A 24,483-nucleotide genomic window follows, 5' to 3' on the forward strand; every position below is an offset into this window, starting at 1 on the left:
ATCTTTTGCTATATCTCACACTTCGACTCTCACACCCATCATCACGAAAATTTACTCCAGACCGAGCGGTACAAAAAGGAACATGCATAACCCACCGCCTCTGAACCTATCTTGCTACTCTCCCATCCAAACCATACATATTTAAATTACATGAAATACATCACACTGGCAACATTGAATAAAACACAAAGAATAGTCACAACGTTAGAATCACATCACTTCCAGCTTTCCCACTTCAATTAGTATTCATCCCAGTGTCACACGACACTGCCCCACTTCGTAACTTTTCTTTCCTACTACGAACTCTGGAGGATATATGCACGTCTTCTTGTGCAATGCAAGCCAAGTGGCGTTGCTGGATAGACGGCTGACTCACCTTGCTTCTCTCTCAGAGTATTAGAGTTTGAATCTAGCGTCACACGGAAACATAACACGAAAAGTAATATTAAGGATATATTCGTCACACACGCGAGTCCTCAACTGATACCATGGACGAGTACTTCTGTTTATCCTTTGTCTCATACACAGATTGAGACTCACACAGTACTCACCACATGGAAGTGCTAGTCTCTAATTTCAAGTCCTACACACGCCATCTCTTACATATTTCCAACTTATAGTACACACACCAGTAATTCAGTTTAACTTCAGCACTTGGAAGTATTTTCAACGTAGTACTAGCACTCGCAAGTAATTTAACTTATTGCTACAAGTGGTTTCAGTGTGACCGTTGGTCACTTCCAAAGATTACTACGATTCCCTTAATATTATCTGCCTGTCATTTAATTCTCCCCCCCCCCCAAAGGTTCCTGAAATAGAGAAATTATTCCAAGCTACTCGTAAATATTTCACATCCATACCATTCTCTCCACTCTTTTGTCTTTACGGAGCACACCTAAGACAGGTCTTACCAACACAAGATCCAGCGCCAGAGTGCTGAAACATGGCCATTCTTCAGGTCATCTCGCACCTCCGCCGAGGTGGGGGAGCACCTTGCTACCGTATTGGCCAGCCACATTTCAGGCACTCAGAGCTCAGGTAAATTTCATCTCTTTGGTTCCACCAAAGGTGACCAAAGGACCGTCTCAAAGATGATCATATATTGCACATTCACTATCTGCGGTTAGCAGACGACCATACATTCATTCATTTCGCAGATCTCACCATATTGGATGTAGGGATTTATTTTGTGGGAGTGCACATGTGATCAACTAAATAAAAAAATTGTCATTCTTTCCTACACTGGCATCCGGCTTCGGTGTATTAAGTGAAATTGAGTTATTATTACAAAGAATATATTGTTCTGACAAGAATAACGAAGAATTTTGTACCTATTTTCAATGTCGGGCGGTACTGTACCCTTTCAATACATGCATTCATGCACTACCAAATGATTAAACATTCACTGTTAAATGAAAAACATGCAGCGTCAGAATTCAGTGTGTTGTTGTAATGCATTTTATTTTAAGACAATGTACCATAACTAGTTTTTCAAATTCTCCACCGACTTGGGACAGCTCTGCATTACTGAGTCGCTGAGCTAACACTCCCTGGGTTGAGGATGCTGTGTCGTCAGAACAAGACACAGCCAGGAGAAAAACACCACAGGCGCAAAGGTGCGAGCTGGAGCCAGTGCCATAGAGACTCACCACTTGGGCGAGTTCCACCAGCGCCATGGGCGGCGCTGAGGATGAAGATATCGACCTCGCCCCGTCAGTTGCCACCCGAGTACAATCCCCCAATGATCGGACGACAACGGAGACAGAAGAGCAGCTCTCGCAAACTTGGTTATAGATCATCGTCCCGGACTGAATTAGACAGGAAATGTCGTTTAGTGAACTCTTAGAAGTGAGCACACAGCTGCTGTAGATTGCATTTTCTATGTACTGTGAAGTTTGCCTACGATTATTTGCACTTAGCCATTGAGGACCTTTTTTGTGTCATATTACATGCAGTGTTGCAGACTTAATGACTGAACAAGTCACAAAGATAGTAAACCTTTTAACTCGTTTTTGTGACTTTGTTACTAATTTGTTGGAGTGTTGTGTAGAACCTTCGTTCTCCCATCCTGTTACTTGACACTAGGACATAGCTGTGTAATAGTGGCAGGTAGAAATTATCTTAGCGGTGTACTGCACCACTCACAAACTCGGCCTACAGTAACAACAGTGGCAACTCGGCCTCTATAGCAGCAGCGACGAGACCTTCACAAAAACTGGCGACGAGGGTTTACAAAAAAAGGGAATGTGGGAAAGTAAAAGTCTGAATAATTCCAGATCGTTTGCATTCTTGCCACCAGAAATTGATCTTGCTTCTCTTTCGGACAGAGGTCTCTCTATTCCTAAAGCTCTCTCAGTAATAAGGGTGTCCCAAAAAATTAGTGGTAACTTCCTCAGTTCACATCCAGATTGAAATAAGAAGAGTATAAAATAACCTTGGAGGGTAGGAAGGAGATTGGAGCTTGACTGTTTCTTAACTGTTTGGCAAAAGGCAAAATACAGCACTCCTAAACAACGAGATATATCTCCACTAGGTGAAAATTCTGAGATTATTATCGAATAAAATAGTTTATCGTTCTTTATAGAAATTTTCAGCATAAATGAAAAACATGACTCTTTTCAAAGAACCTCTTTAGCACAACGGACTCCCTCAACCTTTGACAAAATCCTGGCTACGTCCTTGCATACTGTGCAAGACACAGTGAAATGTATAGCACTCAGTCGCAAGAAGCAACACCACTCCAAGCAGAAGTACATAGTTATTCCGTGGCAAAATATAATAAAGCCGAATACCAGTACCGTCAAAACCTGCTAACATGGAGTTATCCATTAAATGCGAGAAAGAACAGCAAACAGATGCAAACAAAAATAACACAGAATACGAGTAATACACATACAGTGCACTTAAATCGAGCAGTTCGCACTCAGATTCGTAAGCTATAACAGATACACATAAGTCCGCAGAGCACCTTGCGACGAGAGCAGCTTCTGTTTTATTTAAAACAAAATAAAATTAGAAATCATTTATCCCACCCATTGTTACGGATGCAAGAAGAACGCAATCAGAATACGACTAACATATGTACAACGCAATTCAAAGAGTGGAATAAACACGAGATGTAATCGCAGCACACTGTGATGAAATCAACTATTGTATTCCGTTCATCATAAGAATAAATCTGATGTAAACAAACACAAACGCGATGACTGATCAGTAATCTTAGCACACGTACGTTGGTGTTCTCATGCTCTTGGAAGCAGGTCCTTATGTATTATATACTGTATATTATTACTGAGTTACGTTAAATGAAACTTTAAGGTATTAAAATGTACACTACTGGCCATTAAAATTGCTACACCAAGAAGAAATGCAGATGACAAACAGGTATTCATTGGACAAATATATTGCACTAGAACTGACTTGTGATTACATTTTCACGCAATTTGGGTGCATAGATACTGAGAATACCCAGAATAACCACCTCTGGCCGTAATAACGGCCTTGATACGCCTGGGCATTGAGTCAAACAGAGCTTGAATGGCGTGTACAGTTACAGCTGCCCATTGCAGCTTGAACACGATACCACAGTTCATCAAGAGAACCTGGATTCATCCGAAAAATGACGTTTTGCCATTCGTGCACCCAGGTTCGTCGTTGAGTACACCATCGCAGGCGCTCGTGTCTGTGATGCAGCGTCATGGGTAACCGCAGCCATGGTCTCCCATTCCCACGCCCGGGTTCCCGGGTTCGATTCCCGGCGGGGTCAGGGATTTTCCCTGCCTCGTGATGACTGGGTGTTGTGTGCTGTCCTTAGGTTAGTTAGGTTTCAGTAGTTCTAAGTTCTAGGGGACTGATAACCATAGATGTTAAGTCCCATAGTGCTCAGAGCCATTTGAGCCATTTGGTCTCCCAGCTGATAGTCCATGCTGCTGCAAACGTCGTCAAACTTGTCGTGCAGATGGTTGTTGTCTTGCAAACGTCCCCATCTGTCGACTCAGGGATCGAGACGTGGCTGCACGATCCGTTACAGCCATGCGGATAAGATGCCTGTCATCTCGACTGCTAGTGATGCGAGGCCGTTGGGATCCAGCACGGCGTTCCGTATTACCCTCCTGAATCCACCGATTCCATATTCTGCTGACAGTCATTGGATCTCGACCAACGCGAGCAGCAATGCCGCGATACGTTAAACCGCAATCGCGATAGGCTACAATCCGACCTTTATCAAAGGCGGAAACGTGATGGTACGCATTTCTCCTCCTTACACGAGGCATCACAACAACGTTTCACCAGGCAACGCCGGTCAACTGCTGTTTGTGCATGCGAAATCGGTTGGAAACTTTCCTCATGTCAGCACGTTGTAGGTGTCGCCACCGGCGCCAACCTTGTGTGAATGCTCTGAAAAGTTAATCATTTGCATATCACAGCATCTCCTTCCTGTCGGTTAAATTTCGCGTCTGTAGCACGTCATCTTCGTGGTGTAGCAATTTTAATGGCCAGTAGTGTATTAATAGGCATCAATGTTTTTCTTATCACGCTTTAGCTATGTAGTTTTTATTTCAAAAGTCGTGTACAGTCACAGCCTCTGCACTATTGTGCTCTGATTGTCGCGCCGTTAATGCGTAGTATGAAAATGGCTGAGGCTGCTTCCTGTTCCATAGCTAAACACGCTTGTGGAAAACGGTTAAAAAGTGTCGAGAAACAGGTTGCTCTTAATGTTTTCATACATTTACAGAGATAATCGGCTTTGAAGCTTTCCGAAAGACTATATAAGATACAACTGAGACCCAAGTACTTACTGGACGTATAGCGGAATCGGTAGTTTCAGAGTTTAAAAGTGATTGTAGATCATGATTCGCTAGTTAATATCACGTGTCTGTCATATTTGTTTTCTCGTTCAATTTGAAACACCTCGTAATTGTAAAATTAATCATTTTTTATTAATAATGCATTCTTCTAGTTTCTGTTTACATATAGCACGCGAAATTCGTTTTCATTTCAAATATAAATTCTTAATTACTGATATTTTATGGAAGACTGTTAAAAAAGTTGCTTAAATTAAGGAATCAAAATTTTAATTTAGACAGAAATGAAAAACTAAACATCTTTATTTGGACTATGTCCACCGTTTTATATGACAGATGTAGAAAAATGACGTAGAAACATGAAAAACGATCATTTTCACAGCATCGAGCACACCATACAAATGCTGTATTTTTACATTTGCCACTGTACCATTACAATATGATCCCAATAGAACTGATCTGGAGCCAAGTTAAGTGATATGGCCCGAAAAATAACCACTGAGGGACCACAGCTTTACCGTCGCATTAAACTTAGGCAGCACTAACCAGCCAGCGATCCACCAAACCAGCAATGATGTGTGCAGTTGCACTTCAAACGTAAAAAGAGACGATCAAAGAAACAATATAGCTTTGAATGTCAGGAAGTTAAGCTGCCAGACGTACTGGAACTAACGCGCGCAGCTTTTTCACATGTCACTGCCGAACGCTGGCGGGATATTGAACGGGTCGTTATGAAGGTAGAGGAGAAAATGCGGAGTCTGGTTGGCTTCGTGGATTCTGTCGTTGATAGACTCGTTATCAACATAGCAGATGACACTTCCCGAACTGAAATGTATTTCTCGGATTCGGATAAGGAACGAGCTAAGAGATTACCAGACGACTGACTGTAATTAATACCTTCAGTGGCTTCGGTATTCAACAGTACGGCGAAATCCCTGGAGTATACTTCTACATCACACAAAGCCCGCTCAGAAAAATTACCCTGCGTTTAAGTTGGAAATTTTCTTCACTCTTGAAGGTAGTGCTGAAGTTTTGCCGAATATTATTTGTGGTGTCACCGCCAGACACCACACTTGCTAGGTGGTAGTCTTTAAATCGGCCGCGGTCCATTAGTATACGTCGGACCCGCGTGTCGCCACTGTCAGTAATTGCAGACCGAGCGCCACCACACGGCAGGTCTAGAGAGACGTACTAGCACTCGCCCCAGTTGTACAGCCGACGTTGCTAGCCATGGTTCACTGAGAATTACGCTCTCATTTGCCGAGACGAAAGTTAGCATAGCCTTCAGCTACACTTGCTACGACCTAGCGAGGCGCCGTATTCAATTGATATTGAGATTCTATTAATGTATCATCAAGAGCGATGTTCTACAAATGTGGATTAAAGTTAAGGTTTCCATAAGCGACGTACTTTTCTTTATAGCATTCATTACGTATCCTGTTTCAGACCTCACGCCAGCCTGCGTGAGTTTAAGCGCGTGCCTTTCGGCTTCCTCTCATTGTGTCTAGGCTGTCTTGTCTAGACACAACATTATTTCATTCTCTTTAAAAGTAAATGACATTCAAAGCTATATTGTTTCTTTGATCGTCTCTTTTTACGTTTGAAGTGCAACTGCACACATCATTGCTGGTTTGTTGGATCGCTGGCTGGCTAGTGCTGCCTAAGTTTAATGCGACGGTAAAGCTGTGGTCCCGCATTATCGATCATTCCAGGTGCGTGTAACATAGCATAAAACTTATCCTTATGATAGTACTTGACTGTACTGGTCATAGCTTGGCCCTCGCTAAATGAGAAACGAAATCCAATGACATTCAAGCAAACGCGGAAGAATATATGGCCTAATGGTTATATCGGGTTTATTCTTATGATGAACAGAGTATAGTAGCTATGAAACGAAAACATAACAGCCGGCCGCTGTGGTCGAACAGGTCTAGGCGCTTCAGTCCGGGACCACGCGGCTGCTACGGTTGCACGTTCGAATCCTACCTCGGGCATGGATATGTATGATGTCCTTAGGTTGGTTATGTTTAAGTAGTTCTAAGTCTAGGGGACTGATGACCTCAGATGTTAAGTCCCATAGTGCTTAAGCCCCATTTTTTTAAAAACATAACACACACCAACAACCGACCAACAAATTGGACGTGTGCAGCGTTGTAGGCCTACCGACCGACCAACTTTTCATTCCGGGTGGTTGGTCGGGTGTGACCACCCGACAGCCGACCTCCCCACCACTTCACCCATTCCTCAGCACCATTTAAAATGGTGACCAGACGTCCTGTATTTTACGGGATCGTCCCTTATTTAGCTTAAGTGTCACGTTGCCCCGACAAAAGAAATACGGGACCCGTATTGTCCCGTTTTTTAATAAACGTCTCGTATATTTTGAAGTAGCGTAAGCAAATGGGCATTACCAAAGATGGTTCAAATGGCTCTGAACACTATGGGACTTCACTTCTGTGGTCATCAGTCACCTAGAACTTAGAACTACTTAAGCCTAACTAACCTAAGGACATAACACACATCCATGCCCTGCGACTGTAGCGGTCGCGTGGTTTCAGACTGAAACGCCGAGAATCGCTTGGCCACTCTGGCCGTCCGTGACCAAAGAATAAATTATATAGTCTGATTAAATTTAACTGAATGAGAGATTCTTTGGTTGGCGTCATAGAGTAGAAATATGGTTGGTACTACGTAAGTGCTTTCACATGGCAGCTTTTCCGTGGCATGCAGGAATTAGTAATGGCGCAATGGATCACGAGAAAACCAGACTACCAATCCCTATTTCTTTCGTAATTTATTTCGATGTCGAAATCGCATACTAACTTTATCACTCTTGTTTCTTTTTGCACTGTCTGCTGCCTCAGGTTACCGCATTTAGAAGTGTGATTTAACTGATTTTAGACGGTTATAGTCGCAGATTACGTCGCTTGTGTGATATACTGCAAACTTTTACATTTCTCACAATTGCCAAAAAGGAAATGCGTATTTACCGACGAAATGAGAGCTGAATTTCCATTTTCGAAATTAGAACTGCAAACCCGTAAATTATTTTGCACATTGTGTAAAAATACTTTTTCAATTGCTCGTGGAGGGCGAGCTGATGCTGTGCAACACATTAATGTGAAGAAACACAAGCTAAATGTTTCAAGCAGAACTTCGTCACAAAGTATGTTGTCTTTTATTTAAAAATGTGAGGACAGTGCTATTATGAATGCTGAAGAAAAGTGTCTTGCTGCAGGGGAAATTTTGCCAGCTTTTCATGCAATGAAACAACCATTCCTTTAGACCAATGGACTGCACTGCTATGATCATCAGGAAGCTGTTCGAGAAGAAGTTTACTTGTTCGAGAATAAAGTGGAATCCATAATAGTAAATGCGTTGGCTCCAAATGCATTGCATCAAATATGTGTGGAGCTGAAAGATGCGAAGTATGTCACAGTTATGGTGAACACATCTAATCACAAAAGTGTAAAACTGATACCAGTGCTTGTTAGATAATTTGTACCGAATACGGGTATTGAAGTAAAGATTATAACGGGTGAAACAGCTGATGTTATAACCAATCTTATCATGGAAGTTCTCGATAAATACCATCTCAGGTATAAAATGGTTGCATTTTGTGGTGACAACTACAACACAAATTTTGCAGTGAGGAAGAAAGGGACAAAACAATGTTTTTGCAAGATTGAAACCTTTGCTGAAGAACAAAAATTCATGGTGTAGGTTGTGCAGCGCACATTGTAGTACAAACCAGTGCTGATATTCTTCCAGTATTCATAGAAACAAGTGTAAACAAATTTTTTCAATACTTTCACATTTACACCATTCTTGTGGAGGAACTAAAAAAAAATTGCGAGTTTTCTGAGGTGGAATACAAGCAGATGCTCTGTAGTGTTAAAAGCAAATGGCTCTCCTTGGAACCAGCTGTTAACAGAATTATTGATATTTACGATAGACTAAAATGTTATTTTTTGTCTCAAGAAAAATGTCCTACTATCTCGAAGTTATTCTTCAGTGATACTCAACCACTGCTTTGGCTCTTGTTTTATTTATTAGTTCGCCCACACCCAAAACCAATTGTCCCATTGGTTTCATGTTCTTTCTGCAATTAAATATTTTTTGTGTTGTGATTATTTTATACTCCAAAGTGCCATTTTCTACCCACAACAAACCGTGCTAAGAATGAATTTTTTTTTTCAAAAGAAGCGAATGTAAGTACGAGAACCACTAAATACATCGCGTTTGCTTTGGTAAGCGAAAAAATAGTTTCGTGTCTTCCTATACTATGTGTGTATTAATTCATGTGTTTGTGTCTGCCTGCATTAATGAGTGAAGTCAAGGTCGTCCATATTGTATAAGTTTTTAAGGGTTCACCATCTTGTTGATGAAGTCGCGGGTCAAAGTCGAAGTTTGGTATCGCTGTCTTCGGGACCGATATGTGTCCCGTATTTTGTTTCTGGAAATTTTGTCAGCCTACCATTTAAGCCTACAAATTTTACCGTGTAAAGCGCTGGTGAGTCGACTGCCTGACTGACATTCGTCAGCTGTGGTTGCGCGGAAAACAAACTAGCGGGAAATATACTTGCACAATAGAGAAACGGCAAACAAGATTCCGAGGGTGATCGCCTTAAAATGACAGAATTATTGGAAAATTGCAGAGACAGCTGATGCCTTTGGGATATTAATCGCGAGGAGCATAGTAACAGGGAAGCAGGAAATGCGGCATTGACTTCCTTGCTGCAAATCTTTAAACAGATCAAGCCAGGCGCCACACCTCTGATTTTAGGGCGTAAATTAGATAATATGGGAACGGCATGTAAAAGAGAACTGCAGAAGGTAATGTACTTTCCTACAGTTGCAACTTTGTAGAGAAATCTGAGTACAATGAACAGCACACAATAGCGGCGTAAATGTTTAATATATATTACGATTTTAGATGAGGGATTCAGTGTCCACAGGAACAGTAAACATCTATACGCCACAGTTGTGGTATTTTGGTCTCCTGTCATTCCTATACGAGTGAAATACAAATGCAAGAGATGGGACAGATACGATGCAAGACGAGGAGGAAGAGGTTATCAATAAAGTAATTTTCTTTTCTTTTACATGATTTATTTCACTCATTTATATCATCTACAGAGTTTATCAGTTTTCATTGGTTAAAATTTCGTAGCATTGCTTGTGGAAATGGCACTTGTCCCTCATAATTGAAGTAATTCAGAAATACTTCTCGAATTTTGTTTCCTTCTTCATTTCGTTCCTTCGTCGTTTGTGCCAGGGGAACAAGCAGCTGTAACTGACGCCGCTTACCTGACAGAAATTTCAGAAAGGTCCACAGCTTTCTCCCAGCTTTTCTTGGCGTTGTAACCCCAAAAGCCGGCCGTGGTGGACGAGCGGTTCTAGGCTCTCAGTTCGGAACCGCATGCCTGCTACGGTCGCAGGTTCGAATCCTGCCTCGGTCATGGATGTGTGTGATGTCCTTAGGTTAGTTAGGTTTAAGTAGTTCTAAGTTCTAGGGGACTGATGACCACAGCTGTCAAGTCCCATAGTGCTCAGAGCCATTTGAACCATTTAACCCCAAAAGCGCCAAGACAATTCCCAGTTTTTGCTTCTGCGTAAGAACAGGTGGCATCTCCTCGAACCTAACCTCAATGAATTTACTGTAAACAATTCGTAAACAGCGATACGAACATGGCGGCGTGGCAGTCGCCGAGTGAATTTGGTCGGGGCATGTGTAAGCTGCACGTAAAATTGTCGGTTGGTTGGTTGGTAGGTTGGTTCGACTCTAGGGCGCTTAAAAATTGGCCAATAAGAAAGCGAGAAGATGGACTGTTAAAGTTGCAGCGTTCCAACTGGCGTGCTGTGAACCAAGGACGTGTTACCAGCAGAGATGGGCAAACTGAAACACGTTCCTGTTTCGAAACAAATGAAACAGTACAATTAAATGTTTCGATACGCTGTTTCGAAACAGTGAAACAGTTTGTGTTTTGTAATCTAATAAACCTACACATTTTATCATCTTGAATGTCTACTGTATAAGTATGTCCATATAAAGACAAATGAGGTGCGAGAGCGCTAATCTTATCGCAGAAAGTATGAAACTATCACTTAGGCGTCTTGGCAGTTTCGTATTTCCTGCAGCAAATGCGCTGCTTTCGTGTCGTGTGACTTTCATACTTTTCAATTGGCTCAGGACAGCCAGCCCTAGCTGAAGACAGAAGAACCACCACGAACGGAACTGGAGATGGGAGAAAACTGCAGAAACAACGGACATGCTACTGGGATTCCCACATTCCGTTAGTATGGGTAATATACCCATCCTGCTAATTTCCATGCGCACAAAGGGAATCATTGTGGATAATTGGCACAGTGACTATAGACTCACAAATAACGCCAAATAATTCGAATAAATAACAAAATATAACAGAAAAAAATTGTCTTGCAAGGTGTTTCGAACCGTTACTATAAATTCACCATGCTTCCTAGCCCTTCCCGTTCACCATTACTCTATCAGTAATTGCTTGCAATTATACCTACATCAGATTTATGTATCTGTCTAATAACTGTCACTCTAAGTCTTTTTTATTCAAAATTTTGTAGGCTTACTTGCGTTTCTTAATATGATTACTGTACATGAACAGAGAAACGTATGTTATAAAAAAGTGTAATTTAACTGAATGATTTTCACATATTTATTATTTTGAATGTGAATAATATGCGTTGTTTTATTGTTTGCTTACTGTTTATAAAGCAGATGTTACGCCATTTCGGAATAGGACAGTCAGCTAGAAACGAAGCTTTATTTTCGGATATCTTAAGCTTCATGCTATTGCTTGTCAAAAAGATTTCGACACTCTTGAAAGTGTTTCATGAAGTGGTATGTTGTGTTTCAGTGCCTGTGCCGAGCCCGAATCTCGTCCGACACAGAGCGGAATGAAACATCACTGTTTCGATACAATTAGTCCGTTCTAAGCACAGGTGGACTGAAACAGCCTTATTTTGAAACAACGATACAGTTTCTGTGTCTGGCTCGAGATCGAATCTGGTCCGGTTATCCGAGACAGGGGCGGAATGAAACACCACTGTTTCGAAACAGTGAACCACAGCCGTTCCGAAACACTTAAACAGTTCCACGTATCGATACACTGTATCGAAACATAGAAACAGTGGCCATATCTAGTTACCAGTTTCACCTCAGTGGTGTGGTTTTACAGTAGACAGGACAAGCTATTGCCTTCTACACAATCTTGTAGCTCTTTTGCATTGACGCCTGATGAAGTCAGACGATGCGGTTATCGTGAACATTTGTTTGCTCTTTTCTTGTGGTACTGTTCGTTTCGCACTCGGTATTCAAGGAATGACACTGAAACACGCATCGCTGACCGCGCGCTGTAATAAATAGTGACCGCGTCATGTTGAGACACTCGATTAGCCGAATGAGCGGAGCCTGTTATCGCGAATAAAACCGAAGGCAGTAGTGTTTCCAGTTAGGGCGTACGCTACGCTGCTGTCAGCACCGAAAAAGAGACGGAGATAACAGGGACAGTAGTGCCCGAAATAGTGGAACGGATTTAAACGGAGGTGCTTGAAAGATGGCGGGCAGGCTGGAGGCGCGGTAACGCGTCTGCGGCGCGCCCAGCCTTTTATCTCTGAGCTATAAAGGTCCAGGCTCCGCGAAGGCTGCGTCAGTCTGCAGACAAGCGTGGCGGCGTGCGCGGTCAGACATGCTTCCCGAACAGGTACTGTACGTCTGCGGAGCGCAGCTTCATCCTCACCACAGACCGGCTGGTCCGACAGTTTGCACGTTATCGACTTTGCACTGCTTGTAACGACGACTACTACAGTTTTAGTCGAACAAATTCTGTGCGCAGATTTTTAGTATTGTACTTTTGTTTACATCACAATATATGAAAAACAAATTTTACTGGATGACCTGGAACACCAACGGCAAAGTTTGGGAGGTCATTCAGGGGTATTTTCTTAATGTTTTGGCTTCCGGTAGCTCGTTACAAAGAAAATGCATTTCGTTTGATTTCTGACCACCATTTAACTTTGTATCTCTACTGCTTTGAAATTTCTGCACAACAATGCGAATGTCGACAGTGTGCGCTGTGTGTCTTGCTTGGAAACAAACCTGATCCAGTCAGTTATATTAGTCGACCACAACATTAATGAGGGTGCTTCGGTCGGCTTTCAGTAAGTTTTTGTCTGTATATTTCACGAGGACACGCTGAACCATTTAGCAGTATATGCACAACTGACCTCAAAGCTTTGACAGAGTGATGCGTTTTCCTTAGTCAATAGCATAGTTTAGATTAGACTGGATTTAGGTGTACTTTTCTTCCAATTGATCCATAGAGAGATGATCCTCCAGGATGTAGAACATGTCAGAAGAGCAGGGATACACAAAATTATTTACAATGAAAAACAGATACGAGTGTGCTAATGCACCTTCTATAGATCCCAAGTGGAAATATCGTCATAAATGTTAAATGAGTTAAAAAACTTTAAGCATGTTTATTTTTATGAGTTAATAAACACTGAATAGAATAATCACTTTACAACACTTATTTACAATGATCGCATTACTGCACTGAGTTTTTACAGAAATGAGACTCTACTAATATCCGCATTATTTTATACTATTAGTAACACACATACACACAGCAGTTCTATGTACTAAGAAATTCGTCAATGGAGCAGAAGTTCGCCACCAATAAATCCTTTAGGCTCCTCTTAAACTGAACTTTATTGGTAATTAAACTTTTTATGGCTGGTGGCAAGTTATTGAAAATGCGTGTACTTGAATAATGAACACCTTTTTGGACCAAATTAAGTGACTTTAAATCTTCGTGAAAATTATTCGTATTTCTAGTATTGATTCCATGAGCTGAGCTGTCGGTTTAAAAAGAGGTATGTGTTTAATGACAAATTTCATTAAGGAATAAATATATTGGGAAACAGTAGATAATATCTGTAGGTCCCTAACAGGTATCTGCAGGATGCTTTCGACTTAACACCGCAAATAATTTTTTATTATACGTTTTTGCACCCGGAAAACTTTAGCTTGATTGATGAATAACCCCCCAAAAAAATCCAATATGACGTTATGGAATGAAAGTGAACATAGTATGTCAGCTTTTCATTTTTATATCCCCTATGTCTGGCAACATTCGCAATGCAAACAGATTTGTTCAGGTGCTTTAGCAGTTCTGTGACGTTCTCCTGTAGTTCAATTTATTATCAAGCTGTAATCCTAAGAATTTAACACTGTCCACTTCTTCCGTTTGTCATCATATTTTAGGCACATACTAATGGGAAACATCTTAGAAATTCTGAATCGCATGTAGTGTGTTTTTCAAAGTTTAGTGACAAGGAATTGGGTAGGATCCATTTTTTAATGTTGTTTACTGTAACGTCACCGCTCGTTTCCGACAACGATCACAGGACGCAAAGTTCAGTAAGATCGTGGTTGAGTGGCACTTTTTGACAAAAGTACTGCGCATTTTACTTTTCGTCCTCATGCTTGCAATCAGCGCAGCTCAAGAAGTCTCGGGTTTGTTTTTGCGGCAGTCTGTACGTCAACAGTGACACACACCAGGACGGATAAGGTTACTGTTGAAGAGATGACCGACGTGCATCGCATGTGTGGTTACATTGAATGGATAGAAGAGCAGCATAGTAGCACGATATTGAGCTGTTTCTGCAGCTAAGGAAACACAGTCACAATACTTTTGTGTCTGAGGGTCGTTGCACCACTTTGTAGTTTGTGTTGTCGTTTTCGTGATTGCATATTACAGGCTTTTTCACTGTTGTGAAGGGCTTGTCACCGAAACAAAGGGGATTATGGTGACAAACGGAATAAATCATAATTGAATTATTATTCTGTAAAGAGTCACCAGAAACCATGGGTCCGTTTTGCCAAAATGCTCAGAAAATTCCCTAAACAAGTTCCAGAATTTTGTAGGTGTGTTTCACATAGGACATTAAACGCATTATATTTTGCAGAGGCCGTGATCGTAAAACTTAACTCTGTTGTAAAACAATACAACATTGTGATCAGTGATCGATCCACTTTAAGTTAATCCACATGCGTTTCGAATGTTGTGTTCCATCATCAGATGTTAGTCAGCTAGCATGGCCCTCTCTAATGGTATTATTATGAGTATTAAAGGAATAAACTTACAACTCAATGGAAACAGCTGCGAGTTTTATAATTGTTTGTTTTGTAACAGCAATACAATGATAAAAACTTTGACACTTTTTCTTGTTCCTTTGTGTGGCTGGACGTTTGCCGCATCGTCTTCTTCATATTGTCTGAGCGGTGGTCTTATATTTCAAAATACGAACCTCTCTGTGTTTGTACATAGCTCTTAAGTACGTGTCTCTGTAACTTCCAACGCCGGCCGGAGTGGCCGTGCGGTTCTGGGCGCTACAGTCTGGAGCCGAGCTACCGCTACGGTCGCAGGTTCGAATCCTGCCTCGAGCATGGATGTGTGTGATGTCCTTAGGTTTGTTAGGTTTAATTAGTTCTAAGTTCTAGGCGACTGATGACCTCAGAAGTTAAGTCGAATAGTGCTCAGAGCCATTTGAACCATTTTGTAACTTCCAATGTATTAGCTGCAGCTCTGAAGAAGTTTGCCTGTACCTCTGCACATGAGGCAAAGCAAAAGCCATCAACATCAAAGTAATGTATGAAGTATTTGTATAAAATCATGAAGGTTGAAATAACTTCGGCACCTTAGGCTGATTAAAATTTTTGACTTCAACGTTCCCTTGTTTCATCATTTAATCGCACAGTACGATCTGATTTTGGTGCCTGGCTGTTGTCAAGTGCTTAAAAAATGACCACTCAGGCTGCAGTACAAAGACAAGGGAATAACGTGGGAATATAAGCAAATCAACAGACGCGCTGCATAACCCTCTATAAAAGTTGAGCCAACATCAGAACGAGTAAGGACTCACACAGTTTGCTCGTTCTAACGTTGGATGAAGTTTTTCTTTGCACGCTGCAGTTTAATTTTCTAAAATGTGTCTCAGACTACCCTTCGTAACTATCACTGTTTGCATCGGCTGCTTTCGTAATGACAATATTTTGCTAATCATGGGGGATGTTATCATGTACTCGTATATTATTTCTCAAGTAGCATCCTTTTTTCTCAACACATACCAATGTAACAGGGATGAATGAGCTATCATTAGAGAGGGTTTTTACCGGCTTCTGGCACTGCATACCGATTCTGAGCTAAAACTTACTATTTGTGGAAAATTTTAACCTGCTCAGCTTCATACCTATGTTTTACGAAGCCATCCTATTAATCACGAATAAGAGACTCCCTTTTCATATTATCTTATTTCAAATGCCATTTTATTTGTTTTAAAGTACTTATCAACCGGATAATTTGTGTACAGCATTGTCATAGGTTACAGCCAACCACTGCGGTAGTCCAGTACCTCTGCCCGTCGTACGAGTTGGATTTTGTAAACGAATATACTTTCCGAAACGACAAATACATTTGTCATTGGTGCCTTGAATTGTGATTTACCTATTGCTACTATGACCTAACGGGCTTACTGTAGCCGAAAAATGGTTGAAATGGCTCTGAGCACTATGGGACTCAACATGTGAGGTCATCAGTCCTCTAGAACTTAGAACTACTTAAACCTAAGTAACCTAAGAAGACCACACACACATCCATGCCCGAGTCAGGATTCAAACCTGCGACCTTAGCAGTCGCGCGGTTCCGGACTGAAGCGCCTAGAACCGCTCGGCCACCGCGGCCGGCTACTGTAACCGATTGTTAACGTTATAGTTTGTGGCCCTACTGACAGTCCCTCATCTCTGCCCTTCGTACAAGCCGAGACAAACATTCTGAATGCAAAACACATTTTTGAATACGTAAGTTCATGATTGTTATCTCACGTTATACGGTTCATTTTTAAAGATCTTTTCTCTTCATTGCCACAACTGCCCTTATACCAACGACTACACTTATTACAAATACTGTCATTTTTTAAAACTATAATAGTACGATTGTTTCACACGGGTCCCCTGTTTAACATTATATTTGTGTGAAAAGAAACGTATGCATGTGTGGATATGAAGACTGTAACAGGATAGCCAAAAACAGATATGAAAATCATAGGATATTAATACTAACTAAAGCCACGTATGTACTCTTATATTTACAGCACAATTTGCCATTAATAGTTCAGGAATCATTCACTGATGGTTGCGCAGACAGGTGAAGCGTGAGCAAATACAGTAAAAAATTTGCTGTTTGGGTTAGAGTTAACATTTACACACATTTTCAGGAGCACGTGCTTTATCGACACTGTTCATGCATGTCTGTTGTTTGGGATGGTTACGTGACACATGCTCCTGTTCAGTGTTTGCTGTGTCCTTACTCTACAACCGCAAACTCAAGCCGACGAGTGTAAATACCTAAGTGGAGTGACTTCAGCGTCCGTTTATAACAGATTCCAGCTATAGACTAGAAAAATCTGCAAGCGTAAGAAAATAGATTGACGCAGTGAGATAATTGTCTGAATAAATGAATCAGCTACAACCTTAAACGATTGAGGCTAAAATACATTTTCGGAGGCGCAGTAAGACTAGATTATTGTGTGATGTATGCCATCCCTTTAATTTTACCATTTACTTATTAAAATTATGAATTTATGAGTACTTGGTGAACTTTGTGTCTTTCCTTTTTTTTTGCCGGCCGGGGTGGCCGAGCGGTTCTAGGCGCTACAGTCTGGAACCGCGCGACCGCTACGGTCGCAGGTTCGAATCCTGCCTGGGCATGGATGTGTGTGTGCTGTCCTTAGGTTACTTAGGTTTAAGTAGTTTCAAGTTCTAGGGGACTGATGACCTCAGCAGTTAAGTCCCACGGTGCGCAGAGCCATTTGAACTATTTTTCCTTTTTCTTAGAAAGAAAAGTTAGCCAAAGTATCTTTGGTTTGACAGGAATAACTGACGATAATAAGTGTGCGTGAGCTTTCAACTGCTACAGAGTAGGTTTTTAATGAGAATCAGCCATAGCGCGTTTAATACATAACTGAGACACCACATCGATATTACTTATGTTTTAATGTTTGACTTTTTGAAGAACATTATGTCCTGTATTTTAATGTATGACTTGAGCAACTCAGCTCTTAAATCACTGTACATCTTTGACTATATGTTCTTCATGTAATTACCTTACCTCCTGATGAAGTCACCCTTAGAGGTGACGAAACATGGTCAAAGTATATAGATAACCTATGCAACCGGTTGGCAGATTTTTACATATTTTTCAAATTAATATAATTAAATCTCTATACGGCTTTCACGATTAATCTTTCTTACAGTAGACAACGGGTAACACAGATTCCCGTCAGATCACCGAAGTTGAGTGCTGTCGGGCTTGGCTAGCACTTGGATGTATCACCGTCTGGGTCTTCCGAGCGCTGTTGGCAACTGGGGTGCACTCAGTTCTTATGAGGCAGTGAGGCATTTGAGGAGCTACTTGACTGAAAAGCAGCGACAGCGATCACGACAACTGTCGACGGCCGCGAGAGCGGTGTTCTGACCACATGCCCTCGGTATCCGCACCGGTGACGCCTAAGGGCTCAGGATGACACGGCGACCGGTTGGTACCGTTGGGCCTCCAAGACTTGTTTGGGCGGTGTTTGTTTCTTTATTGCTTACAGTACTAGACTGCTGACTAGGACATATCTAAAATATTGCTAACTATGAGGCGCTTCCTTTTTCTCCTTTGATTTTATTCTCGTCATTTTTCTTTTGTATTATTATATGAAAACATCTACTAGTACAGTTTTCTTCTTGAATTAAATTTTCGGTAAACTGAGGGAAAGCTTTCGGCACTTCAGGAGGTAAATTTTCAGTACTTGATTATGTTCTTTCTATTTATTTGATTACAGGGGACTCTTTGTTCAAAAAATGGCTCTGACAAGGGAACCTCCCCATCGCACCCTCCTCAGATTTAGTTATTAGTTGGCCCAGGGATAGGCCTTGAAAAACTGAACACAGATCAATCGAGAAAACAGGAAGAAGTTGTGTGGAACTATGAAAAAAATAAACAAAATATACAAACTGAGTAGTCCATGTGCAAGATATGCAACATCAAGGAGAATCTGAGCTCAGGAGCGCCGTGGTCCCGTGGTTAGCGTGAACAGCTGCGGAACGAGAGGTCCTTGGTTCAAGCCTCCTCTCGAGTGAAAAGTTTAATTTTTTATTTTCAGACAATTATCAAAGTTCAGGCAGTCACACATAATCAACTTCGCTCTCCAAAATTCCAGGACATGTTGAGATTTGCTTGGACATATGCAGGATTTGACGGTCTACACACGGAAACATTTGAAAACGTAAAAAAAGTGTTTTGACAGAGCACAGGGAAAACTGTGCGACTGTGAAACTGTTGCATTTATTTGTTGCAGTTTATGTGACAAACTCTAATGTTTTCATCACTTTTTTGGGAGTTTTTATCACATCCACAAGAAAACCTATATCGGGCAAGGTAGAAGAATCTTTTTACCCATTCGCCAAGTGTGCAAGTTAGGTGGGTCGACAACATATTCCTGTCATGTGACGCACATGCCGTCACCAGTGTCGTACAGAATATATCAGACGTGTTTTCCTGTGGAGGAATCGGTTGACCTATGACCTTGCGATCAAATGTTTTCGGTTCCTATTGGACAGGCACGTCCTTTCGTCTACTAATCGCACGGTTTTGTGGTGCGGTCGCAAAACACAAACAGTAAACTTATGACAGTAAACTTATTACAGTGAACAGAGACGTCAATGAATGAACGGACAAATCGTAACTTTGCGAAAATAAAGAAAGTAAAATTTTCACTCGAGGGAGGACTCGAACCAAGGACTTCTGGTTCCTCAACTGCTCACTCTAACCACGGGACCACGGCGCCCCTCAGTTCAAGTTGTCCATAATGTGGCTTATGTTGCGCATGGACTACTCAGTTTGTATATTTTGCTTATTTTTTCATAGTTCCCCACAACTTCTTCCTGTTTTCTCGATTGATCTGTGTTCAGTTTTTCAAGCCTATCCACTGTGTCAATTTATAACTAAATCTGAGGGGGGTGCGATGGGGAGGTTCCCTTGTGAGCACTATGGGACTCAACTGCTGTGGTCATAAGTCCCCTAGAACTTAGAACTACTTAAACCTAACTAACCTAAGGACATCACACAACACCCAGCCATCACGAGGCAGAGAAAATCCCTGACCCCGCCGGGAATCGAACCCGGGAACCCGGGCGTGGGAAGCGAGAACGCTACCGCACGACCACGAGATGCGGGCGGGACTCTTTGTATTCAGCCTACTCCGTGTAAAGAATTATTTAAAATTTTCGTAAGACTTACTTCCATTAAAATTTTGTTTCCTATTGAGACTTCACTCAGAATCTGCGACGCCTGCAAAGCGATTCGTCCTTGCCTTTGGTTAGCAAGTTTTCCGTTTCTGTGTGTTCAAGTATTGCCTGCCGATTTACGCTTGTCACGCTATATTTAGCTGAACTCGGACAACCGCAGTTACGTTTCACACCTTCATAGTTCAGGTTTTACTGACACTGATTAAGGCCCTATTAAAGTATTCTAATGTTGATGATTGGTAGAACAGTTTTATATTTGTTGATTAAAAGAAAACAAACTGTGAATTCTCTACTATATTTAATTTTTGTTCGCAGATTTCGGATTATGTGGCCATTGTCAGTTGTTGTCTGTTGCTTGTACTGTAAACCAAGTGTCAATTATACGTGATTAGTGGGCCCACTTTGACTCAGTCACTTTGTCAAATCCAAACATGTTTCGGCGGTAACTTAGGCATCACTAGTGGATATTTATTCTAAACACATATGAAGTATGAGCTAAGTAAATGCCGTGCGGCTAGGGCCTCCCGTCGGGTAGACCGTCCGCCTGGTGCTAGTCTTCCTAGTTGACGGCACTTCGGCGACTTACGAGTCGATGGTAAACGACTCTGAGCACTATGGGACTTAACATCTGAGGTCATCAGTCCCCTAGAACTTAGAACTACTTAAACCTAAGGACATCACACACATCCATGCCCTAGGCAGGATTCAAACCTGCGACCGTAGCGGTCGCGCGGTTCCAGACTGAAGCGCCCAGAACCGCTCGGCCACACCGGCCGGCACGAGTCGATGGGGATGAAATGATGATAAGGGCAACACAACACCCAATTTGTGAGCGGAGAAAATCTCCGACCCAGCCAGGAATCGAACCCGGGCCGTTAGGTATGACATTCCGTCGCGCTGACCACTCAGCTACCAGGGGCGGACATGTCGCGGGACAGAATAAAGAGTGACTGACGCAGCAATTTGTTTTAATTGATTTTTTAAACCCTATATTCCCGTCATACCTCGAATCTACCCTGTTACCCTTGTGCTGTCCAGAAAACAAAAACAAATATGGAGCCCTGTGACTATAATATCAATGAGTCATAGTTGGAATCTGTCAATTCATACAAATACCTTGTATTACCAATTTGCTGGGAAATGAAATGTGACGATCACAGTCTCAGTCATAGGTAACGCGGTCATTCGTACAATACTAGAGAAATGCAATTACCCTGCAAAGAAGACTGGATACAAAACACTTGAACGACCCACATTGAAATATTGCTGAAGTTTGTGGGACCCGTAACAAAGAGAACTAACAGAAGATTTTGAACGGATAGAAAGAAAGGGTAGCAGGAGTGGTCACAGATTTGTTCGACCCATGGGAGAGTGTCATTAGGATGCTGAAAGAACCGAACTGACAGACGCTTGAAGACAGACGCAGACTATCCCGCAAAAACCTACTTAGAAAGTTTCTAGAACCAACTTTAAGCGATGAATCTAGGAATATATTTTAATCCACTACGTATCGCTCCCATAGAGTTGGCGAAGACAAGACTAGACTACGAGGCGTGTTTTTAAGTAAGTACCGTTTTGAAATGAAAAAAAGGCGTGCTAAGATATCTCAATCATTTTATTTTTACATGTAGGTCTGTACCGTAATCTACGCACTGACGCCATTACAGTCTGATTCTTCCTTGTTTACGTTGTGTACTGAGTGTTTAAGATGCCTCCCATAATCGTGAGTCCCGCCGACTGTGAAGTGCGGGCTGTTATAAGATTTCTTTGTGCTAAAGGCCTAAAAGTGATCGATATTCAGCGTGAGATCTGTGCAGTTTACGGAGAAAACATTATGAGTGATGGAATGGTAAGAAAGCGGGTGAGAGTATTTAAAGATGGCCGCTCATATGTGCATGATGAACAACGGTGTGGGCGTCCTTCGGTCGTTAATGAAAGTTTGGTGCAGGAAGTGGACAATAAGGTGAGAGAAAACACCCTTTACGATTTCCTCCTTGCGGGATGACTTTCCTAATGTTTCTCGTAGTGTTTTGTATGGCGTTGTGACCGAGCACTTGAATTACCGAAAATTGTGCGCACGTTGGGTACCGAAAATGTTGACGGATGTGCACAAAACCAAACGTTTAGACAGTGCATTGACTTTCCTTGAGCGATACCACAACGACGGTGATGATTTCTTACGCCAAACTGTTGAAACACCAGAAGCAAAGCAACAGTGCATGGAAGTTGAGCAAGGGCATCATTTTGCTGCAAGACAATGCACATCAATGTGGCGAATCAGACCAAAGACCTCATCACATCTTTTCGATGGGAAACTCTAGATCATCCTCCGTACAGCCCCGACCTTGTGCCCAGTGACTACCATCTGTTTTTGCACTTGAAGAAACACCTAGGCGGTCAGCGTCTTCAAGACGATGACGAAGTCAAAACAGTGGTGATGTAGTGGTTAACAAGTCAGGCGGCAGACTTCTATGAGGAGGGCATTCAAAAACTGGTACAACGTTATGACAAGTGCCTCAGTATTGACGGAAATTATGTAGAAAATTAGATTAAGGTACAGGCTTTCATGTAAAAATAAAATTATTGAGATATCTTAGCACGTCTTTTTTTAATTTCAAAACGGTACTTAAAAAACACGCCTCGTATATGAATGTCCGAAGCTGTAATACATACTCGTATTATATAAACTGAAAGGCAAGGGAGAGAAAAGAAAGGGAAGGGAAGGAACTAATGATATCAGCTGCATCGGGACCTCGTGCGGAATCGTCGGCGACGAGTGAATGTGTGTGACGGGCCGGGAGTCAAACCCGGAATCTCCAGCTTAGTAGGCAGTTGTATTAACCACTGCGCCACCCCCCAGAAGGTGTTTAACGCAAATGCGCGGATTATGTCGACACGCTACCCGGCCGGTCTACATTCCCACCTAGCGCCACCTAACCGCAGTCCCAGTACATGTCCTTCATGCTCACTAATTTTAGATTCCGGCTGGAGGTCGAATGTAAATTTTCATCCACACTGGAGGTTGTGGATTCATTGCCCCGAGGCGAATCATTTATATGAATGCGGGGTGTCTGTTCTTTCGGACACGTTCCTTCCCACTCCTTTCCTTTCTCCTCCCTCCCTCTTCAATTTACGTAAGGTTAGGGTAATTGCAGTGCGGACCGAGGCATTTAAGCAGTCACTGTTCCCGCACTTCATATCTGAATAGAATGGGAACCGTACTATGGGATGCACATTTCGCCATACACTTCACAGTGGTTTGCATAGCATGAGTGCAGACGTAGATGTACATACACAATGAAATTAGGACCATTTTAGATCATGTGTTCAGTACGATCAAATGGCTCAAATGGCTCAATTGGCTCTGACAAGGGAACCTCCCCATCGCACCCCCCTCAGATTTAGTTATAAGTTGGCACAGTGGATAGGCCTTGAAAAACTGAACACAGATCAATCGAGAAAACAGGAAGAAGTTGTGCGGAACTATGAAAAAAATAAGCAAAATATACAAACTGAGTAGTCCATGCTGAAGATATGGAACATTAAGGAGGATATGACCTCAGTAGCGCCGTGGTCCTGTGGTTAACGTGAGCAGCTGTGGAACGATAGGTCCTTGGTTCAAGTCTTCCCTCGAGTGAAAATTTTAATTTTTTTTAATTTTCAGACAATTATCAAAGTTCAGGCACTCACACACAATCAACTTCGCTCTCCAAAATTCCAGGACATGTTCAGATTTGCTTGGACATATGCAGGATTTGACGGTCTACACACGGAAAAATTTGAAAAAGTTAAAAACATATGTTTTGACAGAGCGCAGGGAAAACTGTGCGACTGTGAAACTGTTGCATTCATTTGTTGCAATTTATGTGACAAACTCTTATGTTTTCATCACTTTTTTGGGAGTGATTATCACATCCACAAGAAAAGCTAAATCGGGCAAGGTAGAAGAATCTTTTTACCCATTCGCCAAGTGTACAAGTTAGGTGGGTCGACAACATATTCCTGTCATATGACGCACATGCCGTCACCAGTGTCGTATAGAATATATCAGACGTGCTTTCCTGTGGAGGAATCCGTTGCCTATGACCTTGCGATCAAATGTTTTCGGTTCCCATTGGAGAGGCACGTCCTTTCGTCTACTAATCGCACGGTTTTGCGGTGCGGTCGCAAAACACAGACACTAAACTTATTACAGTGAACAGAGACGTCAATGAACGAACGGACAGATCATAACTGCGAAAATAAAGAAATTAAACTTTTCGCTCGAGTGAAGACTTGAACCAACGA

The 24,483-nt window shown here is 41.9% G+C and overlaps 1 protein-coding gene across 2 annotated transcripts in view; it reads left to right on the top strand.

Moving 5' to 3' along the window:
- Positions 1-12,364: 12,364 nt before the first annotated feature.
- LOC126162902 (calpain-11-like) overlaps positions 12,365-24,483 on the top strand; it is a 178,937-nt gene continuing 166,818 nt past the window's right edge. The window contains exon 1 of one of the 2 annotated variants that reach the window (XM_049919710.1): positions 12,365-12,544. In XM_049919710.1, the coding sequence (XP_049775667.1) occupies positions 12,530-12,544 (15 nt within the window). In that variant the 5' untranslated portion in view covers positions 12,365-12,529. The remainder of the gene's footprint in view (positions 12,545-24,483) is intronic. The other variant, XM_049919709.1, reaches the window with a different exon arrangement.

This window comes from Schistocerca cancellata, chromosome 2 (genome assembly GCF_023864275.1).
Source record: "Schistocerca cancellata isolate TAMUIC-IGC-003103 chromosome 2, iqSchCanc2.1, whole genome shotgun sequence".
In the NCBI taxonomy this organism is placed as follows: Eukaryota; Metazoa; Arthropoda; class Insecta; order Orthoptera; family Acrididae; genus Schistocerca; species Schistocerca cancellata.